We start from the raw sequence: 20,662 nt of genomic DNA, 5'->3' as shown, positions 1-20,662 counted from the left end.
ATTTTAAGAGTACTACTAAAGCAATTGAAATATATTTTGGTGATTCGGTGGATATTTACTAGTGTAATACTTTCCTGGAAACTGTTTCTTTGGATTAGATGGGATAAATTACATTAGATGGATAAATGACATTTAGGTAGATATAAACTCTTTAGAACGTACCATTTTTTGTAGGTAGTTGATCTGATCGAATGTGTAGCCCTGTTCTTCCATCTAAATATGAGTCTACAAACTGACAGTGATCTTCGCCATGCCCCCTCTGATCTCCTATATTATAAAATTTACCTGAAAATATTAAGAACACATTTAAAAGATGAATAAAATTCAAATACCATTAAATAAATATTAGAGAAATATTGCTGATTTTTCTGAAAAAACTGACAAGAGATACCTAAATCTAATCAGTCCCAATGCAAGAGTGTCAGGTTGCATGCCTAAGCCAAACAGCTAACTGGCACAATCACTACCCACTTTACACAGCTCTGCACATGCAGCCAGGGCTGGTGGATCAGGCAGGGAAATTGTGTGTGCCAGGTCCCCATCCAGCTAGGGATGCATATGCTTCATGGGTATATGGCTCCCTACTTGGATCTTTTTGATCATCTCGATGGTGCACCCTGCCAGTGAAAATCTCTGCTAAGACGGTAATGACCTTTTCACTCTTGGTGGCTCAGGTGACTACAGATTTAGCACGGTTTAAATTTTATTCCAGTTTACCACCAATAAAGCGTTAGAGCAGCCATTTAAATGTTATTTTATGTCTCTTGGTATGGCAAGTATGTTTCCTAATAGTTTTTTTGTTTTGACGCTTGTGCAGGGCTGTTAACAAAACTCACGATCTTGCTCAAACACTGGTACAAGTTATTTTAAAACTCTTTGACTAATAGAGAAGGCAGAATGTGGGATACAAAACTATGTGACTATAATAAGGATTGTGCCCCTGCTCCACCACATCAGCTTAGGGTCTATACACAGACCCTCTTCAAAAGCTGTAATTTGGGTTACTGGGGAGATGCGGACTAAATCCAGCTACCTGTTTGCCAGCAAACTACTGATAGGTGCAATTATGGCCCCTTCTGCGCTATACATTTAAAGCAATATGCCACTTTATAGTCATGGCTTCTCCCAAAGAATCCCTGGAAACTGTAGTTTGCAATTCTCAGACTGGTTTAATGGTCAATCCCTAGGGAACTCTGGGAATTGTAGTTCTGTGAAAGGAAATAGGGGGGCCTTAACAAACTACAATTCCCAGGATTATTTGGGGAAAGCCATAACTTTTTAAAGTGATACGATACTGCCTAAGATGTATAGTGCAGATGGGGACTATGACTTTTTGAAGAAAGCGCCATGTAAGCAGCTCCAGTGATTACACATCCCCATTTGCACGTCTGCATCCAACTAAAGACAGGGTACAAATAAGCTTCCATGCACCCATGGCATGTAGAGGGACTGTTGTTCAACCTTGGGTCCCCAAATGTTGCTGGACTACAGGTCCCCTCATCCCCAGACAGCATGATGGTGGGAGTTGTAGTTCATAAACGTCTGGGGACCCAAGGTTGAAGAACTCTGCTCTGTTCGTTAAGAAGAAGAGTGGGGAGCTATGCCCATGTAATGTTTACTGAGAGTTGAACAAGATCACCATTCCCAACAACTACCCCCTGCTGCTCATCACGGAGATGCTGGAGCGACTGCTGTTGGCCAAGATTTATACCAAGCTGGATTTAAGGGGAGCTTACAATCTGGTACGAATCAAGGAGGGGGATGAGTGGAAGACAGCGTTCAAGACACGATATGGACAGTGAGTACTTGGTCATGCCGTTTGGTCTATCCAACAGTCCTGGGGTCTTCCAGAGCTTTATGAATGACATATTTAGGGATTATTTGGACCGGTTCATGATCGTGTATTTGGATGATATCCTCATGTATTCGGACTCTCCAGCTGAACACGATGAACACGTGTGGGCGGTGCTACAAAGTCTCAGGGAACATTGTCTCTATGCCAAGCTGAAAAAGTGCAGCTTTGACGTAACCACATTGGACTTTTTGGGGTACCACATTTCTCCTACCAGAGTAGAGATGGACCCGGGCAAGTTCCACTGCATTCTCACGTGGCAGCCTCCCAAAACAAAGAAGGATCTTCAGCGGTTCCTGGGGTTTGCCAACTACTACCATCAGTTCATTGCTAATTACTCTGACAAGACGGCGCCCCTCATGGACTGCCTGAAGGGCTTGGGTCCCTGTCACTGGACTGACGCCATGCAAGGAGCCTTCGAGGAGCTGAAGGTTCAGTTAGCCTCTGAACGCGTACTGCAACATGTGAACCCTACATGCCCCTTTGTAGTGGAGACAGATGCGTCGGACGTGGCCATCGGAGCAGTGTTTTTAGAACCAGCATGGGGGGGGGCTGAGGCCATGTGCACACTTTTCACGGAAGTTGACAAGTTCAGAGCAAAACTATACAGTGTGGGAAAAAGTTGCTGGCCATTTGGGATGCTTTTGAAACTTGGTGACATCTTTTTGAAGGAGCACAGCATGAGATACAGGTGTGAACTGATCATCGGAACCTGGAAAGCCTCCACACTGCCCATAAGTTGAACCAGAGACAGGTGAGCTAGGCTCAATTCTTCGCTCCCTTCCACTTCAAAATCCATTAGATTCCCCAGGCGCTAAATAAGCGGGCAGATGCTCTGTCCCACAAACCGGAATACCTGGAGAATTTGACCCCGAGACCACCACAACTGATTATACCCCTTGAGAAGATGGTAGCAGGGGTGGTCCAGGACTCCTGGGTGGAGGAACTGCGTTTGGCGCAAGAGCAAGATCTGTTTGTCAAGGAGAAGCATTCAGAATTAGAGGAGCAGTCTACTGGGAGTGCAGAGGGCTTCACGCTGAAGGTGGGGTGCTGTATCATTATGACGCTATGTACGTGCCCTCGGGGATGTGACAGCCAAAGTCCTGCATCAGTGTCATGACTCCCCCACTGCTGGGCACTTTGGAGTCTTAAAACTTACAATCAGTCACCAGGGAGTTTTGGTGGCCCCAGATGAAGCAGGAGGTGGAGCACTACGTGCAGTCTTGCTCCATTCTGTGCTTGGGACTTCCAAACACACAAGAGATGGCTCAACTGTATGTGCAGCATGTTTACCGTTTGCACGGTCTCACAGACAGTTTAGTTTCGGACTGAGGCCCACAGTTTATGGCTCGGTTTTGGCACACTTTGTGGCAACTCCTGCAGAGTGAATTGAGACTGTTGTCATCTCATCACCCACAAACGGACAGTCAGACAGAGAGAGTGAATGCCACGTTGGAGCAATATCTCTGTTGCTATGTCAATTACCAGCAAGACAACTGGGTGCCCTTTTTGCCCTTAGCGGAATTCGCTTACAACACTACCATGCAACAGACCCCATTCTTTGCCAACGTGGGATACCACCCTTGAGCTTTTGCCGCCCCACATGTCAACCCTGTCGTTCTGGCAGCTGAGGACTTTGTGCAAGAGCTCCAGGTGATGCAGCAGTTGTTGAAGGACCAGTTAGAGAGGGCGAAGCTGGGCTATAAGAGAGTTGCAGATCAACATCAACAAGAGGGGCCTGGAATTTGTGTGGGAGACAGGGTGTGGCTGTCCATGCATTATCTGCCTACACAGGAATGCTGCCATAAACTGGAAGACCGAAAGGTGGATCCCTTTGAAGTTGAGGCTCAGATCAATCCAGTGGCTTTTCATCTGAGGTTGCCTCCTTCCCTCAAGATATATCCAGCGTTCCATCGCTCCCTGCTTACCCTGATCCCCACAGGATGCCAGAGGTGCCTCTGCCCCCCATAGCGGTGAATGGACAAGAGGAATATGAAATGGAGCAGATTTTGGACTTGCAGAAGTGCCAAGGGCGGCTTCAGTACTTGATCCACTGGAAGGGGTACGATCAGACGGAGCGTTTGTGGGAATCAGCTGATGACGTCCATGCTGTGGATATGGTAAGAGAGTTCCATGATGTCTACCCAGACAAGCCCAAGCCCAGGGGGTGGAGGGAGATGGTGCATGGATGGGGGCATGATGTTGCACCCCAGGCGCAAGGGGAGTTAGATCAGGGAGAGGAGTCAGATGAGGATGAGGTCCCTGGGGGCGTTGAAGGAGGGGGGACTCTGCCAGCCTGCAGACTTCCTCGGCCAGCACCCCTATCAAGGCAGGTCCTGCCCCATCTGTGAGCTCCCTGCCTGAGCTGTTGGGAAGTGACCCTTCATGCGCGCCAACCCCACCCACACAGGAATCCCTGCCCGGTACTTCAAACGCTTCTCTGCCAACCAGCTTCCCACTCCCTGAGGTTGTGCCGTCACCTAGCAAAGCCCCACTGTTGGATGGGCCCCCCTTACCACATGCGAGAAGAGGACTTTCAGAGGGTGGAACTTCGCAGGAACTGTTGTTTATGGGCGAAGACCTTCCCTACTTAAGCAGGTGCCCACCAGGCTCTAGTGCTGAATAAACTCTCCCCACACACTGCAGAGACTGATTAGGTAAACTAGTTAGGGAAAGTAGTAAGTCAGAGTAGACAGGTTTATGAAGCACACTGCTTTGAATGTAACCATCACACTAAAAAACCAGAATTAAACCAAATCTCGCCTCCGTCTTGTGTCTTGGACTTTGGGCAGGACACTTATAATGTGTCAGACCACTAATCTATCTACCTCAGTATTTCTTCACTGACTGGCAGCATTTGTCTGCCATATGTTTACAAAGTCACATAAAATGCAGCAAAGAACACACTACAGATGCCCTATAACCGCTCCCAATACATTCTTTCTGAAGTGATGTGTGCTGATTAAGAAGATATAATGGCATCCTGCATGTAGCAAGCAAGACTGACCAAGTGTAGGATGTTGCATGTTACATGCAATCATTAAAACATATTGATGCAGCTGGTGCTGTGATTGTTTATGGATTTTTGATAGCCCACAGTCATTTCAAGGCTTAACAGTCATACATCTTGACTGCCCAGTGCCCTACCATATAACTATTTTGTGCAGCAATGTTCTGCTCTGTCTGCTGAGGGAAGCTATTTTCAGGATATCAGCACTGACACACTGCTCTGATGGCACAATGGTATGAGTCAGCTGAGAGTACCAACCATCTTATGTGCTTACTTGCTGACAGTCTATTGAGATAGCATTCAGTTTCATACCTTGAAGTGAATCACTGAGGTAAATCTTGTATCGGAGGGAGTTGCACAATTGTACACCAACAAACTTCTTGTACCAAGTCCTCTTGACATACTGTTTCCCCTTGCATTCAGAATAGGAATCAGGATTAAATTTGATTTCAGTCCAAATGGCATCTTTTCCCACTGTAAGGGAACAAATAAACTAACAACTGTATTGCACAAAAATATGTCTGTAACATAAACACTGAAATCAAGTGAATGAGATATATAAGAACCTATCTTCATAAAATCATTTAAATAATTTCTACCCCTGCCTTTTGCCATAAAATGGCCTCAAGGCAGCTCACAATAATAAAACAAAATAACTACCAGATAAAATAATACAGATAAACAGCAGACAAAAGGCCATTAAATGGTCTCATATACCGTTAGAATGCAGAAGCTTTCTACGGCTTGCCTCCAAATGGGTCAAACCTCTGAAAACATTTGAAATGAACATTCAGAAAGGCCCCAAGGTGCTCACAGAGTGCCCACCTCTGTGCTGTCTCTCTTTTTCCCGGAGCCCCGGGAAAACTCAGAAACTTACCTCGAAGCAAGGGAAGGTGGCAGTGAGTGAACACAGGTGCTAGCAAAGCATCTTTCCCCCATTAGGGACAGGACTAGAAGTCCTATGCTTGCCAGTGGGGAATTGATGCTCTGCATGTCATTTCAGCCAAAAAAGTTCCTCTGCAGCCTTCTGATATATAGTGGCATTTTGGCAACAGGGCTTTTGGGACATGTAGTCCAGTCCCCAGCAAGAAAAAGAAGTTCTGACAGGACCTGGGAGTGTCTGCTGCCTCCATCTCTGCACTCTGCCTTCCCTTGCCCCAAATTAAGTTTTCGGCCTTAGGGCAAGGAATTAAAGGACTGAGACAATTATTCAATCCTGCAAGCATGGCTGTGCTATCTCATTTCTGCTTACAAGCATTTGAACTACAGCACTCACTTAAGAATATAAGGATGCCTACTTAGCCAACCAGATGCCTATGGGAAGTCCGCAAGTGGGACTTGAGCACAACAACACTCTTTCCACTTGTGATTCCTTGCTCCAAAACTCATGATTCCCCTATATGCCACTAAAAGCTCAAGTTAACAGGACAGGTTATGCCTGGCAAAACAAAGTTGGTACCAGGCCAGCATGCCCAGGAAGAAAATTCCATTATTTGGGTGCCACCACAGAAAAGGCCCTCTCTTCAATCTCTCCCTCACCCCCAACTTCAGAAAGTAAGGACATCTGCAGGAGGACCTGTGAAGAATTGACTGGCAGATCATGTGGAAGAAGGTAGTCCTCTAGACATCCCAAGAGATAAAATTGTTCTGGGTGAGCAGGCAAGTTTATGAAGTGACACAGTGGTGAATTATTTACAACAATTTCTGATCAGAAATCTGATGCAAAAATGTAGTAACTAGTTAGACAGGAGTAACACCTCAAATACGCTCAGCAGAATCTGATATGATTTGTATATTTATTTAAAGTTTAGGTTTCAACCAATGGACTGCCTTCAAGTCAATTCCAACTTATGGCGACCCCATGAATAGGGTTTTTATGGTAAGTGGTATTCAGAGGTGGTTTACCATTGCCTTCTTCCAATAATATTGCCTTCAACCAATAAAAAAGGTTTACTATATTATAGTGAGAGAAATATGGGGTGTCTGAACAGGCCTTTTGGGTTGTGGCACCCAGATTGTGGAACTTGGTTTCTTAGGAAGCTTGGCTGGCCCTGTCCTTATTGGCTTTTCAGTGTTCGGTAAAGACTGACCTGCTTCATCAAGCTTTCGGTTTGTTTTGAGCTTTTACCACCCTGTTTCTGCTGTTGTTTTAGCTGGCTCTGTTCATTTTACTGCTTTGATTATTATGTTATTATTTCAATTGATGAAGTAAGCTGTCTTGCAGGCTCCTTTGGGGCTGAAAGGTGGGGTAAAAATGATTTTATAGCTAAAATAAATGCTGAGGAACATGTTTTGCTGAGGGATGAAACACAGTAAGATGCCACAGAAAGAAGAATACATTTACACAGTATTAAACACAAGCCCTCTAAATAAATTATGACACTTTCCCTCTTGACTGTATTAGATCCTTTCCTGCTAGTTAAGCACCTTATAAGGAGTTTATATTATAAGTTGATGGCAGCTAACATCTTTCAGAGCTCTGCAGAAGCAGAAGCTGATGGCATATTTTCTATAGCAGTGGCTGAACACTGCTGCGCGCTCTGTTAAATCACTTATTAAGTGAGAAACATCCTATTCATTTCAGAGACCTGTCTTTTAATGTTAATGTAATGACAGGGCAGAGAAAATATGAGCTGTGCCTGGCTCACTTCTGCCTGTTGGTTCTGAGCCACCGGAGTGCTATATCCCATTGATTGGGCAGTTCTCAGGTAAACATTTAGACTGGCAGAAACGTTGTGCAAACAGCACAGGTAGAAACATCTGTGAAATCATGTGCAATATGCCTTTCTCTTCCAAATCCTCTCTGTCATATTGCAGTACATTACCTCACCTCAGAAAAATGTTCTCACCAGAGTATACTATACGTATAAAGAACTTACTTGGAATTGGCTCAGTCACTCTTGGGTCTGCTAAGGAGAAAAGGCAAACACTGGGTTAGACTGCAAAATAACTTCTAGCATTTCAGAAGTATGCTGGAAAACGATTCTGCGCCCTGCCCCGCCCCTGGTAGTTGATATGAATTGTAATCTGCACAATTGCAACATGGTTTGAAATCAAGACGGCGTTGTTATGAATTTACATTCAACAAATAAGCTGCTCAGAACTACTTCAGACTACCAAAGGACTGTACTTTGAAAAGTAATATTTATCTAATGTTTCAATCTGACTTTAAATGAGGCTACAGCAATTTTCAGAGTAAAATTTTTATGGCATTTTAAATTTTAATGGGTGGGCAGGGAGTTGCTGTTTGTAAAAAAACAAATTTAACAGCTCTGTTCTAATTCATGATAATAGTAAGAAAGACAAATTAACTGCATTTTTAACAGCATGTTCAACTTCCAGTTGAAAATGTCATTCTTATGGAAGACTTGTGTAAATGCTATGATCCCCTGCTGCATAGCCCCCCCCCCAGCTTTCTCTTTGTCTGCTGTTTCCCCTACAGGGGATAAATATTAAAAAGTGTAAAGAGCTAGGGAGACTTGCAGCTAATTGATACACCTACTGAAACTCTTACCTGATTCAGTTTTAAAGGGCTTTGATTCGCTGCTTGGTCCTTCACCAAGGGGGTTGCTAGGTATCACAACAAAGCCATAACTAGGAAGAAAATGAAGAGTGGGGGAATATACTCAGTTCCTGATCACAAATGTCAAGCATCTCATGGTAAAGCAATCACACAGGGCTATCTTAAAGGACTGCTGTAAGTATTACTGAGAAAATATATATGAAATGTTTTTACTAATTAAGAAAAGTGCTATTATTTTCCTACTTAGCGATAATTTCTATGTTGAAAACTGCATGTACGCTGCATATACACCACCGCATGAAACAAATGCATACATGTATAGTTTGCCATGTATACATGCCACAGGAACCCACAGTTAAGTAAGGAGATCCTGCTATATACATACACAGCAAAACAGACACGTATGTATTTGTTACATGTGGTGATTTACAAGTAGAATAAAAGCAAGTTTCTGTTTCATAGCGAATTTGTTTCAGATATTTGTTTTGTATGAATCATCCCTGAATGTGTAAGATTTTACAAAAACATTTAAGACACATGGGTCAGTGCATACAGTCTTATTCCTTGTCTTGAGGGGAACTACATGCATGATGAACTCACCTATGGCCCTTAAAGCTTGTTCCAATGATGGGCCTCAGGGCCCCTTCAGATGTTTACAGTACTCAAAGAGTTATCATGTAACTACTTCTATTCTGTAATGTGGCTACATATCTTTTTCACCACTTACGTGCTGTGGAAACACAAATCAGGGAACCAGGGCCAAGGATTGTGTAAAATGGTGGAAGCATGTAGGTGTCAAGACAACAAGCAAAAGACACACAAAAGAAGCATATGCTCTGTCTCCATTCTCTCCCTTTTTACTATGTACAACTGCTTAGTATTCTTCACAGATTCAAAGCCTAGAAACCACTCCCAGCTTCATTCATTTTGTACTGTACTGTACATTGTTCGCACTCCTAACAGAGAAATGAAATCAGCACTGTCATGTTCTTTTGTGGACCAAAACATCTCTCTTAATGATGGAGGGTGGTATTCCCTGCTAGTCCTACTCAGAGTAGACCCATTGAAGTGATATGACCCATTTAGATTCATTAATTTCAGTGGGTCTACTCTGAATAGATCTTAGCTGAAAACAACCCAGAATAATTAAGTACTGGAAAATGTATTTGCCTAAGTGGTCCACCCATATATGGACTCTCAGAACACTATTCCAGGAAACAGGAGAAGATTAACATGTGAGACCCGGGGAAAACCACGCACCAGGGTGCTTGAAAGACAGATGTGTGAGGGTCTTGGCAGGATATGAGGAATATGGTCTGACAGCACCCCAATCTCCGGTTTCTGTTGAGCCAGGGGATGCAACAACGGGCTCCCTCCCCTGGAGAGATTTAAGCCTGTTGTTGCACCCTCCCCCAGCTTCAGAACTGGCTACATCCCATTGGGGGATATGTAGAAGAAAGTTCCCCTTGTCCCCCGATGAGATGCAGCCAGATCCAGGGCCTGTCCCGTGACATCACTAGGGCCCACCCCTGAAATATGACCTAGCAACCCTATGCTCTGAATATCTGCAATGTGCAGCATACAGGTGCTGCTGGAGAGAGAGAGGGAAGCCTATTGGAATAGGCTCTCCACTCTTCTTTCTAAGTACAGAGGGTAGGACTGCAACAAATTTTACATTTTGCACTATACTATCTGTATTGTAATATAGATTTATTTATTCAAACTTTCGGTATTTCAACAAAAATATTTTTAACCATTTTGCTGAGCCTGAAAACTATTTTAATCACTAGTACTTGGACTCAAAGGAAGTTTGAACTTAACCTTTACCCTAATTTCCATTCAATTTCTGCTCACAATAATCTAGTATCTTTTGCAAAATATGTAGGACATCACTGCAAGGTTTTTGGACTTTTAATGAAGTGTTACGGTTGCCCTTAAAACAGAAACGATTCAGTGAAACAGGAAAAGTATGCATGGCCTGTGCAAGTAAGATAACATTTATCCAAAACCCATGGGTGTTGGCTAGACCTAAAATACAAGTATAGATTGTTGTAAACGTATTTGGAGAAATGACAAAATAGTGTTATTACTGTTTGTGCCCAGATTATATAGACAGACAAATGTGATTTGTTAAAGCATAAAGCTTTTGATCGATGGCCCAAAGCAAGAAACTTGCTTTCCAGTTCAGTGTCAAAATAGTTCAGCTGAGTGGGCATTCAGTAAGATCAATTCAATTGATGACCTAGTCATCTTTACGCCTAGAGACTTACCAACTTCTAGAACCTGGATATCAGAGACCAAGAATTTAACTGGGAGGGGGGAGGATTGTGATGTCCCTATATGTAGATATTACTGTAAATATGGTAAGAGCAGGTTTTGTAGGGTAAATGTGGTAAGTAGAGTGAGTGAGAGGGGGGAGTACATGGGCTAGAATGCTGGAGAATGCTGTATATTGATTGGCTGAGCGTTTGAGTGGCTGAAGGTATAAATGAGAGGATGACAGTTGAGAAAGAGTTCTGTTGGTTGAATTGGTTGGTCAGTTGTTGTGGGTTGGATTATATTTGGCTGGTATTAAGGCAGATTATATATGCCTGGAAACATAAAGAGTGACACTATATGAAACCATACGCTTGTTAAATATACCTAAAGTAATTTTGTTATTTCCTGGTGTTTATAAATAAATATTTTCTTGGTTTACCAAAAGCCTGATCCTTGGCTGGGGTTTACACAGACCAGAAGGGAGGGCAGGGTAATTACCAAGGTGGAGAAACAGTGTCAAATGGTGGCAGCGGTGAAGAGACAGTGTATCATCAAGTATCCAGGGTAACCCAGGGCTGTATGCTTTATTGGCACAAAGATACAGGGGGGGGGTGGCCTGCAAGTTCACCCAGACACAAAGTAACAATAAGCCAGAAGGAGACTAAGGCAAAGTCTCAAAGCAATATTGTGAAATAGGGAGTGGCTGGTGGTGCTGCCTAGCAGTGGGATCTTGCTAGAGCCGGTAAGAGAACAAATAAAAATCAGGATCCTGACTGGAGGGACCTGACAGGAGGTGGCAGCAGGTGGGATCCTCACAAGGATGTCCTGCTTTATTATGTCCTGTTTAATAAACAGCCTGTATTTTGCATATCTCAAGAATGCATATATACATTTCTTCAGAATCCAAACTATGTCTATGGCATAAAAGGGAGATTGTATAAGGAGATATTTAAAATGATATTTCCACCTGAGACTTTCTTTTCATGAATATAAGGAAAACCATACTTAAGAGCTATATAATACAGAGAACTTTGCATGAACAAGGACAAAAGTTGAGTGTGAGCCCCAGAATTTGACCCTGAATATGTTCAAATGTAAGAAAAGCAAGAACTTGTGGATTTGAGTATATAAGAAGGGATCTTTCTGAAGAATGCATTGTGGGAGGGAGACAACCAGGGAAAAACCACCAGCTATGATCAGTGTGGTGGGGCAGAGGGCAATAAACGGCTGCTACAATGATTAGGAACGCCTTTTGGTGTCGAGGTTGATGGTCAGCACCATGAAGGCATAATAATAATAGTAGTAGTAATAGTAATAGTAATAAATTGCTAACTGAACAGCAGTGTCCAGTGTAGACACGGGCCACTGACATCATCAGACAATACTGGGTGGTGGCGCTACTGACCAGTTACCAACTATATGTCAGCATGATGTTGATTCAGTCCCCCCTGCCTCTAATGCTGCTTTGGGATGCTAGCTGGTAAACTTATAGGCCCCTTCTCCACCTGGACTACTGCCACTTTGTGGTGGTGGTAGTGGCTGACTACTGTTCCCCGCTTCACCTCTCAGCTGATAATCACCTCACCCACAAAAGTGTGTGACGACTCTCCTGAAAATAATGGAGTCCCAGTCAATTGTTCTAGCTGGATTGCTGCTAAGCCAGTGAATCCACTGTAACAGAATATGTCAACAAGGACTTTCTCCTATTTCATTGGAATGAGAGGCTGCATGATAGTTAAGCCAACATCATCCACACTGGATTAAACTGCATAGGCTGCATTCCAACACAGACTCAAAAATGCTCAAATCTGTGTTGGATTGTAACCAAAGTAGACAACTAGGCATGGCTTGCTGAGGGGTGCATAACATTTAATAGTGGTCCAACTATTATTTTAAATTGAGCAACCATATCTTATTCTGTGTGAAGACTTTATTTATTATTTGTGAATTGCTTCAAACTCCTCAAATGAAAACAATTACTGAAAGGCCAAGACATCTGAGTATGAAGATCCATAATATACAAATGTTGTTTTTACTGACTATCCAGCCAATTTTTATTCACTCGAACAACATTTAATAATTTGAAGAATGCTGAATGAACCAAAGTATGTGTAACATGTTTTGTATTTTCCTAGTTGCTTGTATTTTCTCAAGTCTAAAGTTGTTATTTTTCTTTACTCTGAAATACTGCAAACATTATTTTTGATAGCTCTCCAGCTATTAAAGCCAAAAACACTCCTCACCTATGGAAAACAAAATCAAAATAACCAGTGAAAAGTACTGATGATCAGACCTGAGTTATTATGAGAGAATGGAACACCTGCATCAAATCTGGCAAAAAGCACATGGAATTTTCCAGCAATCCAGCTCTCCAATAAAATCAATAGGCAAGAAAGCGTCAGCAAGTTTAAAAATTGTTGCTGTGTTAAAACTGGTAATGGACAATATGAATATCCAAGCACTAATGTTGGGCAGAAGAATCAGTTCATGATGTCTTGTTCTTAGCCTTCTAGTTCACTTAAAGTAATATTTTTAACAGGGCAAGCCTCTGCATGCTTACGTGGAACTAAGCCCCGCTTACTCCCAGGTAAGTGTGCAAAGGACTGCAGCCTGAGTGTAATAAAAACGTGTGTGCCAAGCTTACAAGCTACCATCAGCACTGCCAATACAGCCACCAAGTTACTCCTTTTATTCTTTCCAGTGGATCTACCGTTCATTTATGACATTCATTATTCTGACTGCAGGGCAACTTCTCAGATATGTTTTTTTTTTAATTATTATTATTATTATTACCCCGCCCTTTTTCCAAAGCTGGAACTCAGGGCGGCTTACAAATAAATACGAATACATATAATAAAAACATACAAAAACCTGCATTTAAAATTGAATTAAACTATCAGAGCTTGGAAAAGTTACTTTTTTGAACTACAGCTCCCATCAGCCTAATCCAGTGGCCATGTTGCCTAGGGCTGATGGGAGTTGTAGTTCAAAAAAGTAACTTTTCCAAGCTCTGCTATCTACAACATTAAAACATTTAAACATACACTTAAAATGATTCAAAAACAGTTAAAAAATAGTGCAATTAAGGCAGTAAAACAATACTGCACACCTCTTAAATGCTATCCTTAAACATTGTTTTATGACACTAAGTTCTTGCTCATAATAAACAAGGCTTGATGCCCTGTTTCTGTCACTTTCCTGACATGAGAAGAGGCATACAGTATATAAAGACAAATCTTTGAACAGCACAGTAGATGGCTTTAGAAGAGGGTACAATTAGGGATGGGTGAATCTGTCAATTTTGGTTCCTCTCTGTTTCTCATTTTTCCCAATCTTAGGAACATAGGAAGCTGCCTTATACCAAGACAAACTATAGGTCCATCACGCTTAGTATTGTCCGCGTTGACTGGCAGCAGCTCTCCAGGATTTCAGACAGGATTCTCTCCTAGCTCTACCTGGAGATGCCGGGGATTGAACCTGGGACCTTCTGCATGCATGACAGATGCTCTACCACTGACCTATGGCCCTTCTCTGAAGGTCCCTTCTTGTTTCACATTGCATTTTAGTGTAATTGTCTACTAATATAAATATTTTTGTATGCAATTTTGTCTAATATACACATTTTTGCAAAGCAATTTCCCCTAATACAATGCTTTTTCAATGTTATTTTCACTGCTATATACTTTTTAAGCACAGTTTAATATATGTATTTTTGTACACATTTTTATAAATTATGTATTTTTGTAAATAATGTGTATGCACGCACACACAACATTAATTGTGATGGTCATGTCCCCTTGAATCAGGTGCCTGGGGAAAGGGCCCTGCTCACCCATGGTAGTTTCAGCCCTGGCCCCTCCTCTCTGATTTCTGCTTAGTGTACAGGGGTAGCTACAAAGGAATTAACTTTATTAGGAACTACTTTGTATATGGCATGTCGTAAATTTCACAGTAATTTACCTAAAGACTGGGAGAAAATTGGATGTAGAAACATTTGCATGTAAAAGCATTTATGAATATATCCTCAGTATTACAGTGAAATTCCATGGTAATATTGTCTAACTGATTTACCTTGTGTTAGGTTTCAGGTTTTCCACAGCAGAATGGGTTTGATTTGTAGTTACAACGGACTTGTCCTTTCCACTAGGGGCTCCATTTTCAGTTGATATAACTTTATATTCTGAAATCAAGAAGACTTGTCTTCAGTTAAACCTGTCAGATTAATTTTCTTCTTTTTATATGCTCATTTGTGTAGTCATCAATAATTTATGGTCTTATTGTAAATCAATTAAAAACTGGGTTAAATAATGTTTCTCTTTAAATGAAAGAGTTTTACCATTAGATTCAATACAAAACAATTTTTTCTTTGCCTATATTTTCAACGTACAAGCACCCTGGGATTTTATTTATTTATTATTTCTATTGCACATTTTAAGACAAATGACCTCACAAGGCAGCATGCAGAAATCATAAACTGTGTATATTTAAAACAATGAAACACCTCAAAATGAGCAATAAGACAACAATGAAGCAACAATGAGACAGGATAATTAATTATGCTAAGAGGGAATGAGTGAGTGCTGGGACCTGTATTTCTTTTTGGATCCTGTGAGTCTGGCAACTTGTTGATACAGATGATGATGGAGATGGTGCTTGCAGCTTGATTTAACCTGGCTTTATTTATTGTGCAAGTGTACTGATTGCTGTTGCTATTGCCAGTTCGGTATGGGGAAATTGTGCAGAACAATAATACTGTAGTAATTGTAAGATGTAGTCTTTAAACAAAGACCAAACCACTGTAAATAAAACCAAACTGAAACACACATTAGTTATCAGAAAAGCGCACCAGGAATATCTCTCTTCAACTGCCTCAGGGTCTAGGTGTGGATAATCTGAGCCCTTTAAGTAAAACTCTGGGGCAAGAGAGGGAAGTATGGACTGCTGGAGCAGCTGAGAAGGAGTTCTATAACTGTTGAGCCCTGTTTTAGGCCTTTGTTAAACTGCAGAAATAATTCTGCAAAAAAATTAAAGCAAATTTGTTTCTTGATTGCAGTGTAACATTGGCTTCCAATTTTTTTGGTAAAATCTGGCCTGGAACTGCTCTAGGCCCTGACTGGATTCCCTTAAGATTACAGTGATTGCTAACTATGAGTATTAGAGCCAGTTGCTTCTGTTTTCCCCATCTGGCATTTTTGTAAAATAATAGTAGTGATTCCATATATCATGTGGCTGATTGGCAATGAAGAGTTTATATGTGAGGTTGAAGGTACTGTTGTGGAATAATCTTATTAAATATTTATTTATTTATTTATTTTGTATCCTACCCTTCCTCCCAGCAGGAGCCCAGGGCGGCAAACAAGGCACTAAAAACACTTTAAAACATGATAAAAACAAATCCTAAAATACATTAAACAAAACAGCGTTAAAAACATTTTAAAAACATTTTAAAAACATTTTAAAAATGGTTAAAAACATTATTAAAAATATATTAAGCAATTCTGACAGACACAGACTGGGATAGCTCTCAACTTAAAAGGCTTGTTGAAAAAGAAAAGTCTTCAAAATGAGCTGAAAAGACAGTAGAGATGGCGCCTGTCTAATATTCAAAGGGAGGGAATTCCACAGGGTAGGTGCTGCCACACTAAAGGTCTGTTTCCTATGTTGTGCGGAACGGACCTCCTGATAAGATGGTATCTGCAGGAGGCCCTCACCTGCAGAGCACAGTGATCAACTGGGTATGTAAGGGATAAGACGGCCTTTCAGGTATCCTGGCTGGTGCTGTATAGGGCTTTGTACACCAAAACTAGAACCTTGAACTTGGCCTGGTAGCAAATGGGCAGCCAGTGCAATTCTTTCAGTAGCAGGGTGACATGTTGGCGATACCCTGCTCCAGTGAGCAGTCTCGCTGACGCATTTTGCACCAGCTGCAGCTTCCGGACCAACCTCAAGGGCAGCCCCACAGAGAGTGCATTACAGTAATCCAGCCTGGAGGTTACCAGTGTGTGGCCAACAGTGGCGAGGCTATCCCGGTCCAGAAACAGGCTGCAAGCCTGTCTTAGCAGACGGCCACACACTAGATTTGCCAAGGACCTAGATGTGATGTCCAATGCCTGAATATCCTGGTTGTGTCCCAGATTCTTTTTTCTTTGATTTTTAGGTTGGGCTTTTTCATGATTTTAAACCTGCCACCCCTTCCCCAATTCAAAATTGGGGGCAGATAGGCTGGAGAGAAACTGTTTCTCTTGATTATTCCTTATGTACCAGTATTACATTTATATCCATTCCACCTTTCCTCCAAGGAGCTCAAGGTGGCATTCATGGGTTTCCTTTTCCCCATGTTAACCTCACAACAATCCTGTGAGGAAGGTTAGGCTTGAAGACAGTGACTAGTCCAAGGTCACTAAGTAAATTTCCTTGGTGATTTTAACTCTGGCCTCCCAGGTTCTAGACCACTTAATATCCCTCCAACATATTCCACATTCTGTTAATGACATGTAGAAGTGAATAAGTTGGGGAAGGGGAAGAACATTTTCCCATAGATCTGGAAATTTATGGGGTCCCTTGTTAATAATCCTGTGTGGCATGTTGACTAACCAATTCAGCTTGCAATCCTATACATAACTTACCAAGGAGCAATCCCCTTGGAATTCAGTGGGGCTTACTTCTGAGTAATGGACAGTTTTTGTGGTGTGACCCAACGTTAGAAATTGTGACAGCAGTAACCCCCTCTGAACCAAGGAAAGATACATGCTAAGTATTGATAAAACTGAAATGTTTAAGTGCCCACTGTTTCTTTGCAAAGAAGAAGAAGAACAGGGAGAGAACCAGAGTTTCTCTCACACGAGCCACACAAGTTTTCTCCCACCAGAGAAGCAACCGTGACAGCAGAGACACCTTCTGAACCAAAGTAAGTCACATTTCAGTTTAGTTAGGTGCTAACTGTTTGTAAAACTGCAATGCTTAACTGCCCACAGTATCTTTGCAAAGGAGGAGGATGGAGAGAAAACTAGAACAACCTGGCCATGCCCACATAAACTCCTACCAGTCCTACCAGGTCCAGTGGGCATCAGCCACCACAGGGAACAAGAGTCAAGAACCACAATGTGAGACTAAGATCTTATAGACAGAACTACTGATGGAATTGAAAGACCCTTGCAATGCAAGTGAGTAAATGAGTTAGACTTCTGATCTCCAGAATGCATAGAAAAACTGGCACTAGATCCCAGGGACATAGAACAGTGTCTAAAGGGCATTTGTCAGCCCACTTGTATATAATGAATACATATGTCATGCTGCCACATCTGGCTACCAAGAGAAATCAGGTAGGTATAAACTTAAGGAGCTTAAATAAAGAAATCTAAGCAACAGTTCCAATTTTAAAAACCAGACAACAATAGCTGTGGGGAAAAGTGCTCCCATTTTACAAGTTTATACCAGGCTCAGAGAGAAGGAATAGAGAGATTGTTAGGGCTCTTATTGTAAGAGAACAAAAGTCCAACCTGTAACAGTTTCATTATCTGGTTTCTCCCAATCCAGTATGACAAAGGATGGGCAGCCCTCAACAGTCACCACAGTGAGGTTGGTAGGAGGCTTTTGTGGAGGACTAATGGGTAACTCTGTGCTCTCCCCCTCTTCGGTTGGAAAGTGTTGGAGGGTATCTGTGATGGAACACGGCATGTCTTCTTTTTTTGGCATGTACTTCACATGCTCACCTGGAAAAAAAACAGCATCAGCATGTAGGTGTTTTTTTTTGTTTGTTTTTTACAGACAGCAAATGAGGTGACAAACCTTTCAGAAGTGGTGGGTCCCACAAGGGGATGCTTCCCCACAAAAACCTTCTGAAGGTAAACTAGCATGTCAGGGAGGAGGTGCTATTGGGGGAGAAACTTCTCCCCCAATATCTATTTTTTAGTTTTTTAAAAGATAATACACCATCTGCTGCCTGAGATGTTAAGTAGAGGCCTCAGATCCTCAAAGCTTACTTACATGTAGGACAGTATCAGGTGTGAATGCTTGCTTTAAAAATACTGGCAAAACTCTAAAATACATATGGCTGGGAGAGCTTGGCTTTCCTAAGGCCATTTATTAAGTTCATGGATGAGGCAAGATTTGAATTGGATACTTTCTGGTTTATATTCATTCTGGTATCTACATCAACATGACACTAGTTTATAAGTGACAATGTATGGTGAAGATACTGAAGCGTTTCCTGATTAAGGACAAGATCCAGCTCTTCTGCACAGAAGCTGGGTTGCAACGTTGCTCAGCTGTATGACTTGTACCTCTTACACTGGGATGTCCCCCTGGCTTGTGGTGGTCCTATGGCCAGCTGCACTCCTGCATTCCTTAGCTACTGCATATAGGGGCTTGATAGTTACCTGGGTAAATAAACTGCATACTAAACATAAGGAGCTGTGGTGATGAAAATTTTAAAAATGACTATCAGTTCAGAGAAGTAGTAGATGGAAAACACAATAAAATGCAGTGGAAATTATTAAAAGATCCTTTGTTTTGGGAACTTGGATGATGAACAAAAATAATATGGTTAGGTATTATTTCCACAACGTCATATTAATGCATCTATTTTAGACATACCTGTATACCTTGGTTTGCCTGCAATATCAGTCTCTGTTGTAGGCTGAGAACTGAACAAAGTTGTATTACCTAAGGAGAGGAAAACCATAACAAAACGTTAATAAAAGCACATATTTGTACTGTTGAAATGGCACCTCATATTTCATCTCTCATTTCATTCTCAGTCAATCTCTTAAACCCACTCAGTGCCTGCTTGGAGTCATGTTAGCATTCTCTTAGGAATGAGCTGAATTTGGCTGTGATGGAAAATAAAAGCCTCTTTGCACTGCCAAAAGAAAGATAATTATAACCTAAATGGCTGAGCTCATTATTGCTGTTGGAGTGACTTCATGCACAATATACAAAATCCTCTTTAGAACGCTAAAAAAGATTCTTTTGTGTTTCACTGACACTTCAGCCATTTAACTCTCTGCCTGTCTCCTTAGGGAGCACATTGGCCTTGTACTTAGCAACACTTTAAAAAATGTTGAAGGGAAATCTGAGCCAGTTTTCCTTTTCATCATATGCCATGTTCTTTAATAGCCAGGGAATGTTTTGAACACACATTTTGCTAGCCGATGGAAACATGCCAAGCAAAATTAGTGCCAATGAATTTATGCTGGTAAATATAGTAACAAATGTAATGAGCCGTATTGAAGCAATAATTAAAAAAGGAAATTAAATTGCAGACTTTTAGAACATAATTCTTACATGCCTAAAAGCAATACAAGATACTTTTCAGAATCAAGATATATGAGTTTTTCATACATCTTTTTTAAAACTTCAGAATAGCACAAATTATTTATGGTACCTTGACAGATATGATATATTGCATCTGAATGTTTTTAATCATTCAGCTGACAATTTATTTTTGTGGGAACTATAGAAACCCATTGTGTATCTTCTGGATAAATCCTACTGAAATATAAAGTTTGGTTCCTCTTGCTCAACAGTTGATTTCTTGAGGAAAATCAGTTCATAAAAAAATTAATACAAGAACTCATTTAAAATTGGTTCCATCAAAATGAAAGGTGATGGATTAGGTTGCTAGTTTTACATCAGAGAACACCCAGAAATGTACATCTAAAATTCTTACTATAATCTGGAGAAGATGCTGCTGTAGGTGGCTTTTTTAGTGAGCTTGTTTTCACATGAGTTGTTGGTCCTGTAGGCTTTGGTATGGAAAAAGAAGAGGCTCGTGGCATCAAGACGTTTCCTATTTGAAAATAAAAGTGAATCTGAATGTCCAGTTAGAATTAATGTAGCCTTCATTCTTAAACAAGAAAAATCCTAAGTCATTGAAGTGATTCAGTTTTTTTAAGGGACTCTCTTGATTGATTCTAGAGATATATAAGCAGATGTGAATTAACGTGCTCAAATGATTAAGGAAGAAATGCACTTAATCAGACATTTCTATATATTGCATATCTATGCAATTTTCTAG

At 41.4% G+C, this 20,662-nt stretch overlaps 1 protein-coding gene across 29 annotated transcripts in view; it reads right to left on the bottom strand.

Annotated features, from left to right (window-relative positions):
• ABI3BP (ABI family member 3 binding protein) overlaps positions 1-20,662 on the bottom strand; it is a 235,902-nt gene that overhangs the window by 3,334 nt on the left and 211,906 nt on the right. For 28 of the 29 annotated variants that reach the window (XM_061628187.1, XM_061628194.1, XM_061628207.1 and 25 more), the window contains 8 exons: positions 20,315-20,434; positions 19,240-19,308; positions 18,144-18,356; positions 14,716-14,824; positions 8,377-8,456; positions 7,742-7,771; positions 5,175-5,336; positions 163-285 (listed from right to left, as the gene is read on the bottom strand). In XM_061628187.1, coding sequence (XP_061484171.1) covers positions 163-285; positions 5,175-5,336; positions 7,742-7,771; positions 8,377-8,456; positions 14,716-14,824; positions 18,144-18,356; positions 19,240-19,308; positions 20,315-20,434 — 906 coding nt within the window. The remainder of the gene's footprint in view (positions 1-162; positions 286-5,174; positions 5,337-7,741; positions 7,772-8,376; positions 8,457-14,715; positions 14,825-18,143; positions 18,357-19,239; positions 19,309-20,314; positions 20,435-20,662) is intronic. The other variant, XM_061628192.1, reaches the window with a different exon arrangement.

This window comes from Rhineura floridana, chromosome 5 (genome assembly GCF_030035675.1).
Source record: "Rhineura floridana isolate rRhiFlo1 chromosome 5, rRhiFlo1.hap2, whole genome shotgun sequence".
NCBI lineage: Eukaryota > Metazoa > Chordata > Lepidosauria > Squamata > Rhineuridae > Rhineura > Rhineura floridana.
The sequence above is the reverse complement of the archived record's forward strand: the minus strand, read 5'-3'. Positions and strand labels throughout refer to the sequence as shown.